The sequence below is a fragment of the Zonotrichia leucophrys genome, chromosome 2 (genome assembly GCF_028769735.1).
Source record: "Zonotrichia leucophrys gambelii isolate GWCS_2022_RI chromosome 2, RI_Zleu_2.0, whole genome shotgun sequence".
Classification (NCBI taxonomy): Eukaryota; Metazoa; Chordata; class Aves; order Passeriformes; family Passerellidae; genus Zonotrichia; species Zonotrichia leucophrys.
In genome coordinates this window covers 174,156-187,538 of record NC_088171.1, presented here as the reverse complement: position 1 = coordinate 187,538, position 13,383 = coordinate 174,156, and the positions used below count along the sequence as shown (strand labels likewise).

Sequence of the window (13,383 nt, the reverse complement as noted above, 5' to 3'; positions counted from 1 at the left end):
GCTCCTGCCCTCCTGCAGGCCTGCCTCAGAGCAGGTTCCTGCTGGGACAGGATCCGTGTCAGTGCTGCCTGGCCCTCTCCCACCACCACAGGGATCTCAGGGATCTGCTCTGGGCTGTGTGTTAGGCAGTGCTGCTTGCACATTTCCTGCAGCTTGTCGTTCCAGGTTTGTGAGGACACCTCTCTTCACAGCCACAGAGCAGCAGAGTGATCTGGAACACAGACCCTGCTCCCTTCATCTGCTTCTGCTGCTCATTCCCAGCACCTTGATTCTCTGAGATAATTCTTTGTAATGTGTTGGAGAGTAAGTGATATTAATGTAGTAGAGTCCCTGAGGGACCTTATGAAGTTGCACTAAAGCTTCCCTGGACTTTGTGAAAGCTGGTTCCAAACAGCAGAGCAGCTCCCAGGGAGAACACCACTGTTATCCTCACTGCAGCCAGTCACCAAACTAAATTCAGTAGTGCCTTGTGGAAAGGTGACTTGGCTGCATTGTGCTGGTGTTCAGGCAGAGTAACATTCACATCACAAACAGAGTATTAAACACATGCACAGACACATGCACACAAAAATGTGTCTGAGCCAATTTCACCAAGCTGGAAGCAATTACGTGCCAGATCTTTTGGGAGAAGGAATTTAAACAGGGAAGTAAAAAGTGAAGCGTAATTAGGAATTTTTAGAGAATATTTTACTGGATACCAGAAAGTTAAAAGGAAGGTTGAACTGCTTAAAAATATGTCAGTCTTGGTGGAGAGGAGATATGAGCTGTTTGTTCTCTGTCCCAGTAGTGAGAAGGGGAAGGAGCTGGCTGCTGGTGCTGCTGTGGTTTGTGCAGCTGTCTCTGTGTGTGTCTGAAAAGTGATAAAATTACCAGCAACCCGATAAAGGAATGGGTAGGTGCTGAGCAGGAGCTGGGAGCTGCAGCAGAGGAGGCTGTGGTGCTGGTGTGGTCTGGCACAGCCAGCTGGAGCTGTGCTGGAGGCTCCTGTGCCAGCGCTCCTGGCCCAGCAGTGATGAATTGTGAGCAGCCCTCAAAGTGACCCTCCTGCCTGCATGGGAAGCTCCTTGCATCCCACATTCCCTGGCTGCAGCCACACCAAGGCTGTGCCACCACTGGCTCTGGGCTCTCGGGGCAGCCTCACACTGCCCACATCACACTCTGTGCCCACCACATCTAGGGAGGAGGTTCAACAGCACTGGACAAATGGTGGTGATGGGGGATTGGGGAACAGTCACTGATGAAATGGGAGCACCAGCATAGCACAACTGCTGGGGACAGCCCCATCTCTTCCTCTGTGGGGACAGGGGTGTCCCAGCTGATGGGGACACTAACACTGCCTGCCCCATTCTGGGGACATCTGCACAAGCCTGTCACTTCACTTCTGTTCCTTCTCCCAGACGAAAACCTCTCTTTCATCACTCACAGCTGCTTTGCTTGGCAAACACTCAGCTCCTGTGTCTCAGCTCCTGCTCCAGGTGCTGAGCACAGGGCAGCTCCCGTGTCCTCCTGGCACTCTCTGTCTTGGTCTCCTTCACCACCATTCCATGCCAAAGACTCATCTCTGCCCAGTGCTGGGTCACCCTGCGATCCAGTGTTCGGGCTGAGAGCCACAAGAAGTCACTGCTCGTGTATCCCACCAAGTCTCTGATCCTCAGCTGTTCACGTTCCATGGGGTTTCCATATGACACACAAATTAAAGTCATGGATCCAGTCCCAGGAGCTCATTCCCCAGCCCACCTTCCACCTGGGCTGGCACAGGAGCCTGCACTGCCGTGGCTGCACGGGGGGATGCAGAACAGGACAGTGAAAGGGCTTTCTTCAAGTGTATTAGGAACTAATGAATCCTAACCCCAGCATTCTTTCATTACTGTGTGGGAATAATAGAATGGTTAATAAGGAAAAAAGCAAAGTGTTCAGTGAGCGCTTGTATTGGTGTTTGGGAAGAGGCAAGATGATGTATCTCAGCACAGAATGATGAATTCTTCATATTCCAGCTGTAATTAGGCAGCAAATTAAACAGCAGGTAGGAGATGTGGACATGTTGGAAGCAGCAAGGCTGAATTATTTAATTCAGGAATTGTAGAAGATGTGGTCAAGGTGAGGATGGTAACAGTGAGTTTTGGGGTGGAGAGGACTTCCACAGAGCTCAGGTTAATGGATTTACATGTCCACAGGATGAGACTAAAAATGATGGACAGGAAAGGCCGTAAAAACCAGTAACTGCTCTCAGAATCACCTTGTAGGAAGGTTCAATGAGCTCAGTATATTTAACTTGCCGGAGAAAAGGTTAAGAGGTAATTTCAACACCACCTGTAAATACCTGTATTGGAACAGAAATTTGGTGAGAGAGCTCTTTATCAGGTAAAATGTACCAGGATGCAGTGACAGTGGCAGAAGGAACACAACTCAGGCCAGAAATGAGGCCCAGATTTCAGCAGCGAAGGCAATTAACCACTGGAACCCTTACCCAGCTCCACTGTGATCTCTGTGGCACGGGCAGCACTCAAGTCAGGCTCAGATTTTGTGGCAGATCCGTCACTGTTGAGGCAGGAGTGGCAGAGGGGCAGCCCTGTGCTGTGGCTTGGGGGCTCCTCTGGCTGCTCCCTGCTCCAGGTGTGCCACTGCTGTTCAGGAGCTGCCTCTCCCTGCAGAGCTGCCCTTCCCTGCCCGTGGAGCTGCTCCTCGGTGGATGGGGGGCCTCTGTGTGGGGCCTGGGGCAGGCTCAGGCTGGACACAGACACAGGAGCTGAGCAGGGCCCGGGCTGGCACTCAGTGCTCTCTGTGCAGCATTTGGGGGCAGCGTCACTGAGGTGCCCAGTGCCAGGCTTCCCCAGTCTGCTGGGCCCTGTGGGGCTGCACGGGGCGTTGGTCACCCTCTACACCAGAGGTGCATTGGTGTGTTGGCTGGAGAGGCACTGGCTCATCCTGTGCATCGTGGAGCTCTGCCTGGGGAGTTGGGGGTGCCCTGGCCAGCCCTCCCCGTGCTGCTGGCACTGCCAGCCCGGGCTCTCAGCTGTCCCACACACGCTGGCACCGTGCAGTTTCCTGTCCTGGGGGTTTGTACCCACACCAGCCAGCTTTGCTAGGGGCTGGGGTGTCACTCACTCACTTAGCATGTGCAGATGTCCAGAGCCGTGCTGTGCAAGGGCAGCCCTGAGAGAGGAGGGAGATTCCCTGTGTCAGAGCATCTGTGAGGCCCAGTGCTGGCAATGGCTCCTGCTGTGTGCAAGCTGGCACATCCTGATGGCCCTGACACGGAGCTGGGCTGGGAATCCTCAGTCCCAGTTGGGATCAGGGATTCCACACAGACGTTCAGTGTTGGCAGAGCTGGGAGGAACACCTGTCTGTCTGTCACCAAAGAACACCTGTCTGTCTGTCTGTCTGTCTGTCACCCAAAGAACACCTGTCTGTCTGTCACCAAAGAACACCTGTCTGTCTGTCACCCAAAGAACCCTTGTCTGTCTGTCTGTCTGTCTGTCACCCAAAGAACACCTGTCTGTCTGTCACCAAAGAACACCTGTCTGTCTGTCACCAAAGAACACCTGTCTGTCTGTCACCAAACAACACCTGTCTGTCTGTCTGTCTGTCACCCAAAGAACCCTTGTCTGTCTGTCTGTCCATCCGTCTGTCTGTCTGTCACCCCAGAACGTGCCCCCCCACACCTGGGAGCTCTGTGGGTGCTCAGCATGGGGACCAGCTCCCAAGGAGAGCCCAGGGGTGATGTCTTTCAAATGGCACCTGTGCATCCTGGGGCTCCTGGGTGCTGGGAGCCAGCCCAGGTGTTTGGGCTCGTGGAAGCTGTTCAGGAGGAAGGACCCAGCAATGTCCAGGTGACAGCATGCAGTGCTTCATTTAGAAACCCATCCTGGCAGAGCTCTGGGCTGGCTCTGGGAGCAGCAGCCACAGGGGCTCCCAGGACGGTCACCTTGCAGCTGCTGGCTCCGTGACATGGGGGTGAGTTGTGTCTCCCCAGCAGGTTCACAGGCAGCAGCTCTGCCGTGGCTCTCACCTCCCTTCAAGCACCCGCTGGTTTTGGGAGTGGAGGTGTCCCACGAGCTGGAGCTTGTTCAGCCCTGCTCAGGGTCCTGAGCTGCTGCAGCTTTTGGGGAGGCTCTGGGGAGCCAGTGTGCTGAGGTGACTCACAATAACCCTGGTTTTTATTGGGAATAAACGATGACAGGTTGGCAACAAGAGGCTGAGGGGCAGAGTGACTGATGACTCCTTGGGACACTGCTTGGCAGGCAGTTAATGGCATTGATCTGCACTGTGCTGTTGGCGTCTGCAGTGCCAGAGAACACAGGGTCTGCTCCATGCCAGGGTGGCCTCGCCCATCCTGGAGCTCCTCCATGGCCACCCTGAGCCACACAGACAGTTCCTGCCCCATGGCTCCTCCATGGCCACCCTCACCCACACACGGACAGTTCCTGCCCCACGTGCAGCAGCAGCAGCAGCAGCAGCAGCAGTGTCCCTCTGCCTGTGAGGGAGCAGCATGGCACACCAGGGGAGACACCTGCCCTGTGCTTGGCCATGAACCCAGGGGGAGCCCACAAGGGCTCTGCAGCAGGTGCCTCTTGAAAGTTCAGCATAGCCCCTTCCCTGTGCCAAAATTGGTTTCCTCCACTCTGTAAGGGCCTGGTAGCAGCACCCAGCATAATGTCACCAGGAAATATCACCAGACCCTGTGTTTTATTTGCCTAAAAAGATCCTCAAGTGACTCTGCAAATTATCCCCTTCCTGACTGGTGGTGCTCTTTTGGCTGACTCCCCTTTATCCTGTTCCCTGGGCAGCCTCACCCTAGTGAGGAATTCCCAGTTTGCTCTGATCCAGGTGTTTCCCCAAAGCATCTGGGCTGCCACACATCATGCCATTCTGGTTTTGTGTCATTTTCCATCCAGTGCCACGTTGTCAGCTGGGCTGTACTAAAGGGCACCATGTGAGAGCACAGGGAGCCATGTGAGTCTCTTTTGGGGTCCTGAGGAAAGTGACGGGCAGAGGGGCTTGGGGAGCTGTCAGCAGTTTGGGGTTCAGTCCTGCACGCGCTGGCCGAGAGGCAGGAGGGGTTTGCATGTCCCCTGTCCCTCACCCCATGGACAGGGAGCACGCCCACAGCTGCCAGGGTGTCACCTCAAAGGGATGCAATCCTGAGAGCTCTGGCCTTGCTGGAGCACCCAGCAGCTCCTGGGAGAAGCAGGAGCTGCACAGCACAGGGTCTGTGAGCGAGCGTGGCTGGGCTGAGAGGGAGCTTGGAGGGGCTGCAGGGCCTGATGGAAGCTGCTCCTTTCAAAATGGAACCCTGGCATTCGTGGCAGCCTGTGCTGCTCCTCAGAAGTGTGAGGGAAGGGCACGTCCTGCTGGGCTGGGGCTCCTGGCCTGGCTGGGGGAGGGAGCAGGGGTCACATCTGCTCTGCCCAGACCCCTGCAGGACTTTCCCCTCTGCAGGAGGAGCTTCTCCCAGGCCCTCTGGTTCTGCTCTCCCTTCTTCACCTTCCTCTGCTCCGTGGCTGTGGCATAACCAGGGCTGGGGGCACTTGGGGCTTGGTGCTGGCAGACACTGTCTGAGCTCTGAGCATCCCATCCCGTTATCCCATCCCATCCCATCCCATCCCATCCCGTTATCCCATCCCATCCCATCCCATCCCATCCCATCCCATCCATCCCATCCCATCCCATCCCATCCCATCCCATCCCATCCCATCCACCCCATCCATCCCATCCATCCCAATCCATGCCATCCCATCCCATCCCATCCATCCCATCCATCCCATCCCATCCCATCCCATCCCATCCATCACCCTTCCCATCCCATCCCATCCCATCCCATCCCATCCATCCCATCCATCCCATCCCATCCCATCCCGTTATCCCATCCCATCCCATCCCATCCCATCCATCCTGCCCAGCCCAGCAGCCCCATTCCCAGGCCCGAGCTGATCCCATCCCAGGAGAGCAGCGTTGTCCCTGCCTCAGCAGCAGCAGGCTCCCTCCCACGAGGAGGCAGAGAGGAGATGGATGCAGCAGTCAGGAGCGGAGCGCCAGCTAATTACCCTTCCGAGTGTGTCTTGTAAATTAAGGGCTAATTAGAGGCAAAGTCAGTGTCATGGTTTTACACGTGTTTCTGTGGCGCTGAACAAGGGGAAGGAGGGAGGGAGGGAGGGGGAACATGCAGCAGCCGGGCTGGAGGCAGGCAGTGTGGAGGGGCTCTGCAAGGAGGGTCCCACAGGCTGGGGGAGCACAGGGTGCAGGTCACTGCAGGGCTGGCACGTTGGGGTGCAGGGTCCTGGCAGGCTGGGGGAGCACAGGGTGCAGGCTGCAGGGCTGGCATGTTGGGGTGCAGGGTCCCACAGGCTGGGGGAGCACAGGGTGCAGGTCACAGGGCTGGGCTGGCATGTTGGGGTGCAGGGTCCCACAGGCTGAGGGAGCACAGGGTGCAGGTCACAGGGCTGGCATGTTGGGGTGCAGGGTCCTGGCAGGCTGGGGGAGCACAGGGTGCAGGTCACTGCAGGGCTGGCACGTTGGGGTGCAGGGTCCTGGCAGGCTGGGGGAGCACAGGGTGCAGGCTGCAGGGCTGGCATGTTGGGGTGCAGGGTCCTGGCAGGCTGAGGGAGCACAGGGTGCAGGCTGCAGGGCTGGCACGTTGGGGTGCAGGGTCCTGGCAGGCTGGGGGAGCACAGGGTGCAGGTCACTGCAGGGTCCTGGCAGCTCAGGTGCAGGGAGCCGTGTCCCAGCACGCCCTCCATCAGCACTGCTGGCAGGTGGGGCTGCAGGGGGGCTCACAGGGGAGCCCTGCAGGGCTGTGCACTTTGGTGCAGGATGAGCACAGGGAAGAGGAGGGCGGGAGGGACATGCCGTGCTGTGATGAAGGAGTGGTGGTGATGATGATGATGACGGTGGTGGTGACGGTGGGTGGCAGCCATGCCTGGTGCAGGGCTGGGGGCCACGTCACCCCTCCTTTCAGCACTTGCCTTTGCAGGGGTGTTTGGACTCTTGAGCTGTCCCGCCAGGCACTCAGCAGCCCTGGCAATGCTACGTATCTAAATAGCAACACTTGGGTTTTCATGGAAGCAACAAGGACAGAAAATACATTTATGTACGAGCTCTGGGGCTTCACGTGGGGTTTTGTGGGGCTCTGCTCTTTCTGGAGGGTGGCACAGCACAGGGATAGGCTGCCCAGGGAGGTTATGGCATCTCCCTCCTTGGAGATGCTCCACACTCATCAGAAGCAGTCCAGGCCCACTGGCTCTGGGGGGCTCTGCTTGACCCAGGCTGTACAGGATGATGCCAGGGCTCCCTTCCACCTCAGCCATGCTGGGATCCATGGGATTCCATGGTTTCCCACAGGAAGGCAGGTGAGCTGTCCTGGCTGTGGCAGCTCCCACTGAGGACCTGCTCCCACAGGTGTTCCTCTGCTTCCATGGAAAGGTCCCACTTGCAGCAGCCCCATCAGACCAATGGTTCCTCCCAGCCCAGGCTCATCGTGGCTGCAGGAGCTGTGGGTGTGCAGCACCTGGAGCTGTTTGTGCCCTGCCCTGGGCCATGGCCAGGTGGGCTGCTCTGAGAGTCCCAGCTCAGTGTCGGTGCCTCGGGGCAGGGAAGGAGGAGAGGGAGCTTTGTAGCAGGGACAGGGCCCGTTCTGTCAGCCCTGAGAGCTCCCAGAGCACTGGCTCTGCAGTGGCTGGAGCAGAATGGCCTGAGGGCAGCTGGGAGGGGGCTGGTGCTGGGCAGGTGCAGAGGGATCCCTCGGGCAGTGTCCTCTGGGGCACATTGCCTGCAGACTGAACGGGAGGGAGGCTGTGTGCTCCCTGTCAGAACCATTTGTTTGCTATTCTGGGCAATTTGGGTATTCCTGTAATCCAGAAACACTTGACCCATTTTGCCTCACTGAGTGATCTTGTCCTCTGTGACAGTCTCTAGTCCCAAAATCACTCCTCTCTTGGGGCATCAGGTTTCTGGGCTCAGACGCAGCAGTTTTGAGCTTGTGGGAAAAGGAGCTTCCACCTGCCACCCCCACCTTACAGACATCTGCTGGTTTCTTTGACACCCTCCATGTGATTTCACACTCTCTCCCAGTGCCCCCAGTATGGCTGGATTTCCTGCCAGGGACACACAAGTGAAGCTGAGAGATGAAAGTGGCTGTGCTGGTTGTGGGCTGGGTTTGGGTTTGCCAGGGGCCAGAGGCTCTAGTGAAAATCATGGCTCTGAGCTCCAGCTGTGGGGAAGCTGTGTGCCAGAATCCCAGCTGTGCATCCCGGGGTGCTGCACTGCAACCCACTGAGCTGGGCGCCCTTTGGGAGGTGGAGTGTGCTGGGCTCTTCCGTCAGCACCTTTGGGGTGATGCACAAGCACCCCTCGGGAGAGGAGAGCCAGGGAGAGCCTGTGCTCATGTGGAGCCACCCGAGGAGTGTGGCATCAGGTACGGGACAGCTTTGACTTCTCTCCCCCAGTGCCTCTGGGCAGCAGTCTGTCCATGCTCCCGGGCAGCAGTCAGTCTGTCAGTCAGTCTGTCCGTGCTCCCAGGCAGCAGTCTGTGCTTCCAGCAGTCAGTCTGTCTGTCGGTCTGTCCATGCTCCCGGGCAGCAGTCAGTCTGTCAAGTCAGTCTGTCCATGCTCGTGGGCAGCACTCTGTCTGTGCTCCCAGGCAGCAGTCAGTCTGTCCGTGCTCCCAGGCAGCAGTCTGTGCTTCCAGCAGTCAGTCTGTCCGTGCTCCCGGGCAGCAGTCAGTCTGTCAGTCAGTCTGTCCATGCTCCCGGGCAGCAGTCAGTCTGTCAGTCAGTCTGTCCATGCTCCCGGGCAGCAGTCAGTCTGTCAGTCAGTCTGTCCGTGCTCCCAGGCAGCAGTCTGTGCTTCCAGCAGTCAGTCTGTCCATGCTCCCGGGCAGCAGTCAGTCTGTCAGTCAGTCTGTCCATGCTCCCAGGCAGCAGTCTGTGCTTCCAGCAGTCAGTCTGTCCGTGCTCCCAGGCAGCCATCAGTCTGCCAGTCAGTCTGTCCGTGCTCCCAGGCACCAGTCAGTCAGTCAGTCAGTCAGTCCATGCTCCCGGGCAGCAGTCAGTCTGTCAGTCAGTCTGTCCATGCTCGCAGGCAGCAGTCTGTGCTTCCAGCAGTCAGTCTGTCCATGCTCCCAGGCAGCAGTCTGTGCTTCCAGCAGTCAGTCAGTCAGTCCGTGCTCGTGTCTCTCCTGCAGGTGCTCCCCACTCGACCAGCAGCACGTCCCTGCACTCGGAGCGCTCCGTCAGCGGCATCAACCTGGTGGGTTTCAGCTCCAAGCCGGACGGGATGCACCAGCGCTCCTACTCTGTCTCCAGTGCAGACCAGTGGAACGAGGCCGTGGCCATCCCCGGCAGCTGCCCCAACCCCTGTGAGTAGCTGCCCCAGCTCCTTGTGGCCTTGTCCCGTCAGCCGCAGCCGTGGGGCCGGGCTGAGCTCTGCCCTGTGGCTGTGAGCCCACAGTGTGCTCCTGGGTGTCAGACACAGCCTCGGGCCGCGCCGGGCTGTCCCCTGGGTGAGGGTCAGCTGGCAGTGTCCCGCCAGGGAGGCAGCTGTCCTGCCAGGCATGCAGAAGCTCCAGCCGGGGGACCCTGCTCTGCAGCAGGGTGGCTCGGAGCCCTGTGCTCTGACCTTGCTCTGAGCTCCGTGCTGGGGTGCTGGAGTACGTGCCGCTGCTTTCCCCCATCACTGCACCTTGTGGCACCCCCCTGTCCCACATTTCGGGGCAGTTGAAGGAATAGGAGTGATTCCTGTCTCTGGAGCACACACCGAGCACGGCCCGCCCCCTCCCCCCACGCTCACTCGCTCTCAGTGATGTTTCAGGACAGTTGAGTGAATTAAAATAATTCATACATTTCCCAACGTAGCCACTTTGCCGAATTGGAAAATAAATGCTTTTGTGCTGCATTCATCACTCCTTCGTTCCTGGCTCTGCCGCCGCACTAAAAAAGCAGTTAAATGCACATCAAGAGTGGAGGAGCCATTTCCATGCCTGCTCGCCCCTTGTAGTTCTCATTAGCGCGGCAGCCGCCCCCCCGCCCGCTCCCAGGGGCTTTCGCAGTTTAAAGGAGCCTCTTTATGATCATTACCGGAGTCCGACTGTGCGGGCGCCATTTGCAGCTGAGGAGGCTCCTCATTTGTAACTGTGAAAAACTATCAATTTCAGCGCGCCTGATGCAGCGGCTCCATCATTGGCCCCATCAGCTCCCTGCTGGAAGCGAATTAATCAGACTGTTACTGCTGATGGGGCAGCGCGGGCGCGGGGAGCGGAAGGGCGCAGCGCTGAGCGGGATGTGCCGCAGCCCGGCCTCGGACAGGGGCGGCCGGAGGCAGCGGTGCGAGGGCCGCGCACGGCTGGGGCTTGTCCCGGGCTGGGAACGGTCCCTGGGCTGGGCACGGCTGGGGCTTGTCCCGGGCTGGGAACGGTCCCTGGGCTGGGCACGGCTGGTGCTTGTCCCGGGCTGGGAACGGTCCCTGGGCTGGGAACGGCTGCTGTTTGTCCCGGGCTGGGAACCGTCCCTGGGCTGGGCACGGCTGGTGCTTGTCCCGGGCTGGGAACCGTCCCTGGGCTGGGAACGGCTGCTGTTTGTCCTGGGCTGGGCACGGCTGGCGCTTGTCCCGGGCTGGGAACCGTCCCTGGGCTGGGCACGGCTGGCGCTTGTCCCGGGCTGGGAACCGTCCCTGGGCTGGGAACCGTCCCTGGGCTGGGAACGGCTGGTGCTTGTCCCGGGCTGGGAACGGTCCCTGGGCTGGGAACCGTCCCTGGGCTGGGCACGGCTGGCGCTTGTCCCGGGCTGGGAACGGTCCCTGGGCTGCGCATGGCTGCTGTTTGTCCCGGGCTGCGCACGGCTGATGCTTGTCCCGGCCTGGGCAGGGTGTCCCCAGGCTGGGCAGAGTCCCTGGGCTGGGCATGGCTGATGCTTGTCCCGGGCTGGGCAGGGTCCCCCCAGGCGGCGCCCGGCCCAGCCCGCGGGAGCTCCGTGCCCGGTGGGCTCGCAGCAGCAGCAGCAGCAGCAGCAGCAGCTCCGGTGCGCTCATGCAGCGCCGCGCGGGGCAGTGCCTTGGCACAGTTTTGTACCATGAGCCCTCTGGAGAGCAGCTCCTTGCCCCAGTTCCCTCCTGCACCAGGAGCTGCCTGGCAGTCTCAGCCTTCCTCCCTCTGTGGAGCTGAGGGCTGGTGTGGCCGTGCTGCATGTTGCCCTGCCCTGCCCTGCCCTGCCCTGGGTGGCGGAGGACAGCAAGGCACCCCATTCCCCCATCCCTCTGTCCCCCATCTCACTGCCACCTGTCCTTCTGCCCCCATCCCTCTGTCCCCTGTCCTTCTGTTCCTGCCCATGGAGGAGCTATCCGTGCTCACAGCACCTGGATCTGTCTGACTCCTCTGTGCACAGTAACTGAAGACTCAGATAAGAGCTGATCTGCATGGTCTGTTGTAGCAGGAAAAGCAATAATGTTTTTAAACTAAAAGTGGGTGAGTTTAGACTAGATATGAGGAAGAGATGTTTTATGGAGAGGGTGGTGAAGCAGCAGGGTGCCCAGAGCAGCTGTGACTGCCCCTGGATCCCTGGCGGTGTCCCAGACCAGGTTGGACAGGGCTTGGAGCAGCCTGAGGCAGTGGAAGGTGTCCCGTCCATGTTGGCACTGGGTGAGCTTTGGTCCCTTCCCATCCAGACCATTCTGTGATTCTGTGCTGCTGCTCCTGCCAGTGACCTGCAGGGATGGGGTGTCATCCCCATGCTCACTGTTGTCCTGCCTGCTGGTGGCTGCTCACCCCCTCTCAGGTGCCACCCAAGCCCTGTCAGTGCTGCACAGACTGGGCACGGGGCCAGCTGCTCTGGAGGGCCCACAGCACAGCATGGGGGCCCCAGGCATTCCCCATCCCTGCTCCGTCCCCTCAGCACAGCTGACAGAGGTGGGCTCTCAGTGTGCTGAGGGAGGGGACATTTCCTGGGGGCAGTGCTTCCCACACGGCTGAGCTGAGCAGCACAGCCAGCGCTCCCTCCATGGAGGAGCTGAGCTGGGGGAGGCTGCCCTGCACCACGGCTGAGCCCAGCTCTGCCAGGGCCAGGCTCTGTGCTGTGCTTCCATTCCGCAGGGCAGGGCAGGTGAGGAGCTTTGCTGCGCTCAGAGCTGATGCTGGGCACATGGCAAGGCTGTGGGTGCCATCCCAGCTCCTGGGGACAGGCTGCCTGCTCTGCTTGTGCCCTGGAGGAGCAGTGGGATGGGGCCAGTCATATGAACGTGCTCCAGCACATTCTATATCTGTCCCTTGTGCAGGAGCTCTGCAGCCCATCTGTGGGGTCCCAGGGCCCCCCTAAGGCTGACTGCTTTGGAGAAGGGCCCAGCAGGTCCCAGGTGTGCCTGTGAGAGGTTCCCTTGGTGACCTGGGGCTCTGGAAGTCCTTGGGTGGGTCAGAGGGGTTCAGTTGTCCTCCTGGGGAAGGAGAGAGTGAGCAATGCCTGATCTAACAGAGGGAGTGTGTTCCGTGTGCTGCCCCCACGCCATTGCCACCCTGTCCCTATGCCACGGGGCCCTGCAAGTGCCCAGCTCTGTGCTGGCTGCTGGGCAGTAAGAGCAGGGACGTGGGTGAGGATCCCTCAGGAGCTGCCAGGCTCTCAGCAGGCCACAGGAGGGGAGTGCAGAAATGTGCAACCCTGTCACTGAGCCTGGAGCGGGGCAGGGTGCCAGAGGCGTGGCACTGGGCCCGGGGAGCATCCTGGTGAGCAGGTGGGCAGCAGAGGGAGGATGGAGGCACCACGTGTGGCATGGTAGCACCACGAGAAAGTTCAGGTCCCCTGTGACATATGGCTGGGAGCTGAAGGTGCTTCACACCTGCTCTAAGCACGGTCCTGTAGCAGGATCAGTAATTTATATTTAGAAAACTGGAGTCTGATTTTATTAGATTTATCTCTCTTAATTGTCAAGGGTGCACTATTTCCCCATGGATAAATAGCAGCAGAAACACCCTACTGGTGTGTGTCAGTGAGGAGAAGGCAGGGCTGGGAGAGCTCCAAGGCTGCAGCCTCTCTGAGCTGTGTGAGGGGACCCCAGCTGCACCTCGGTCCCTGCTGGGGCAGCTGCTGCCTCTGACCCTCTGCGCCTCTCCCCACCCCACTTCTGGTGTTTGTCGAGACCACCAAGCCCCAAAAACCAGTCTGAGCAAACCAGGGTGAGCCAAGGGAGCAGAGGATGGGGTGGGGTGGGAGAAAGGCTTGGCAGGTCCCTGCCATCCCGCTGCTGGAGCTGCTGCCCTTGTGCAATGCTGTGGTTCCTTTCTTAACTCCAGGTGCCACACAACGGGCAAATGGGAAGTCAGGACTTGCTGGGGGACACTGGGCTGTGGCAGAGGGCACAGCAAGCTGCCCGGGGCAGGGGTCCTGGGCGTGGAGCTGCCATCTGTGC

General features: G+C 59.4%; 1 protein-coding gene across 2 annotated transcripts in view; it reads left to right on the top strand.

Annotated features, from left to right (window-relative positions):
* The window catches only part of AGAP3 (ArfGAP with GTPase domain, ankyrin repeat and PH domain 3), a 115,708-nt gene that overhangs the window by 85,376 nt on the left and 16,949 nt on the right, over positions 1-13,383 (top strand). For both annotated transcript variants that reach the window (XM_064703683.1, XM_064703685.1), the window contains exon 12: positions 9,179-9,352. In XM_064703683.1, coding sequence (XP_064559753.1) covers positions 9,179-9,352 — 174 coding nt within the window. The remainder of the gene's footprint in view (positions 1-9,178; positions 9,353-13,383) is intronic.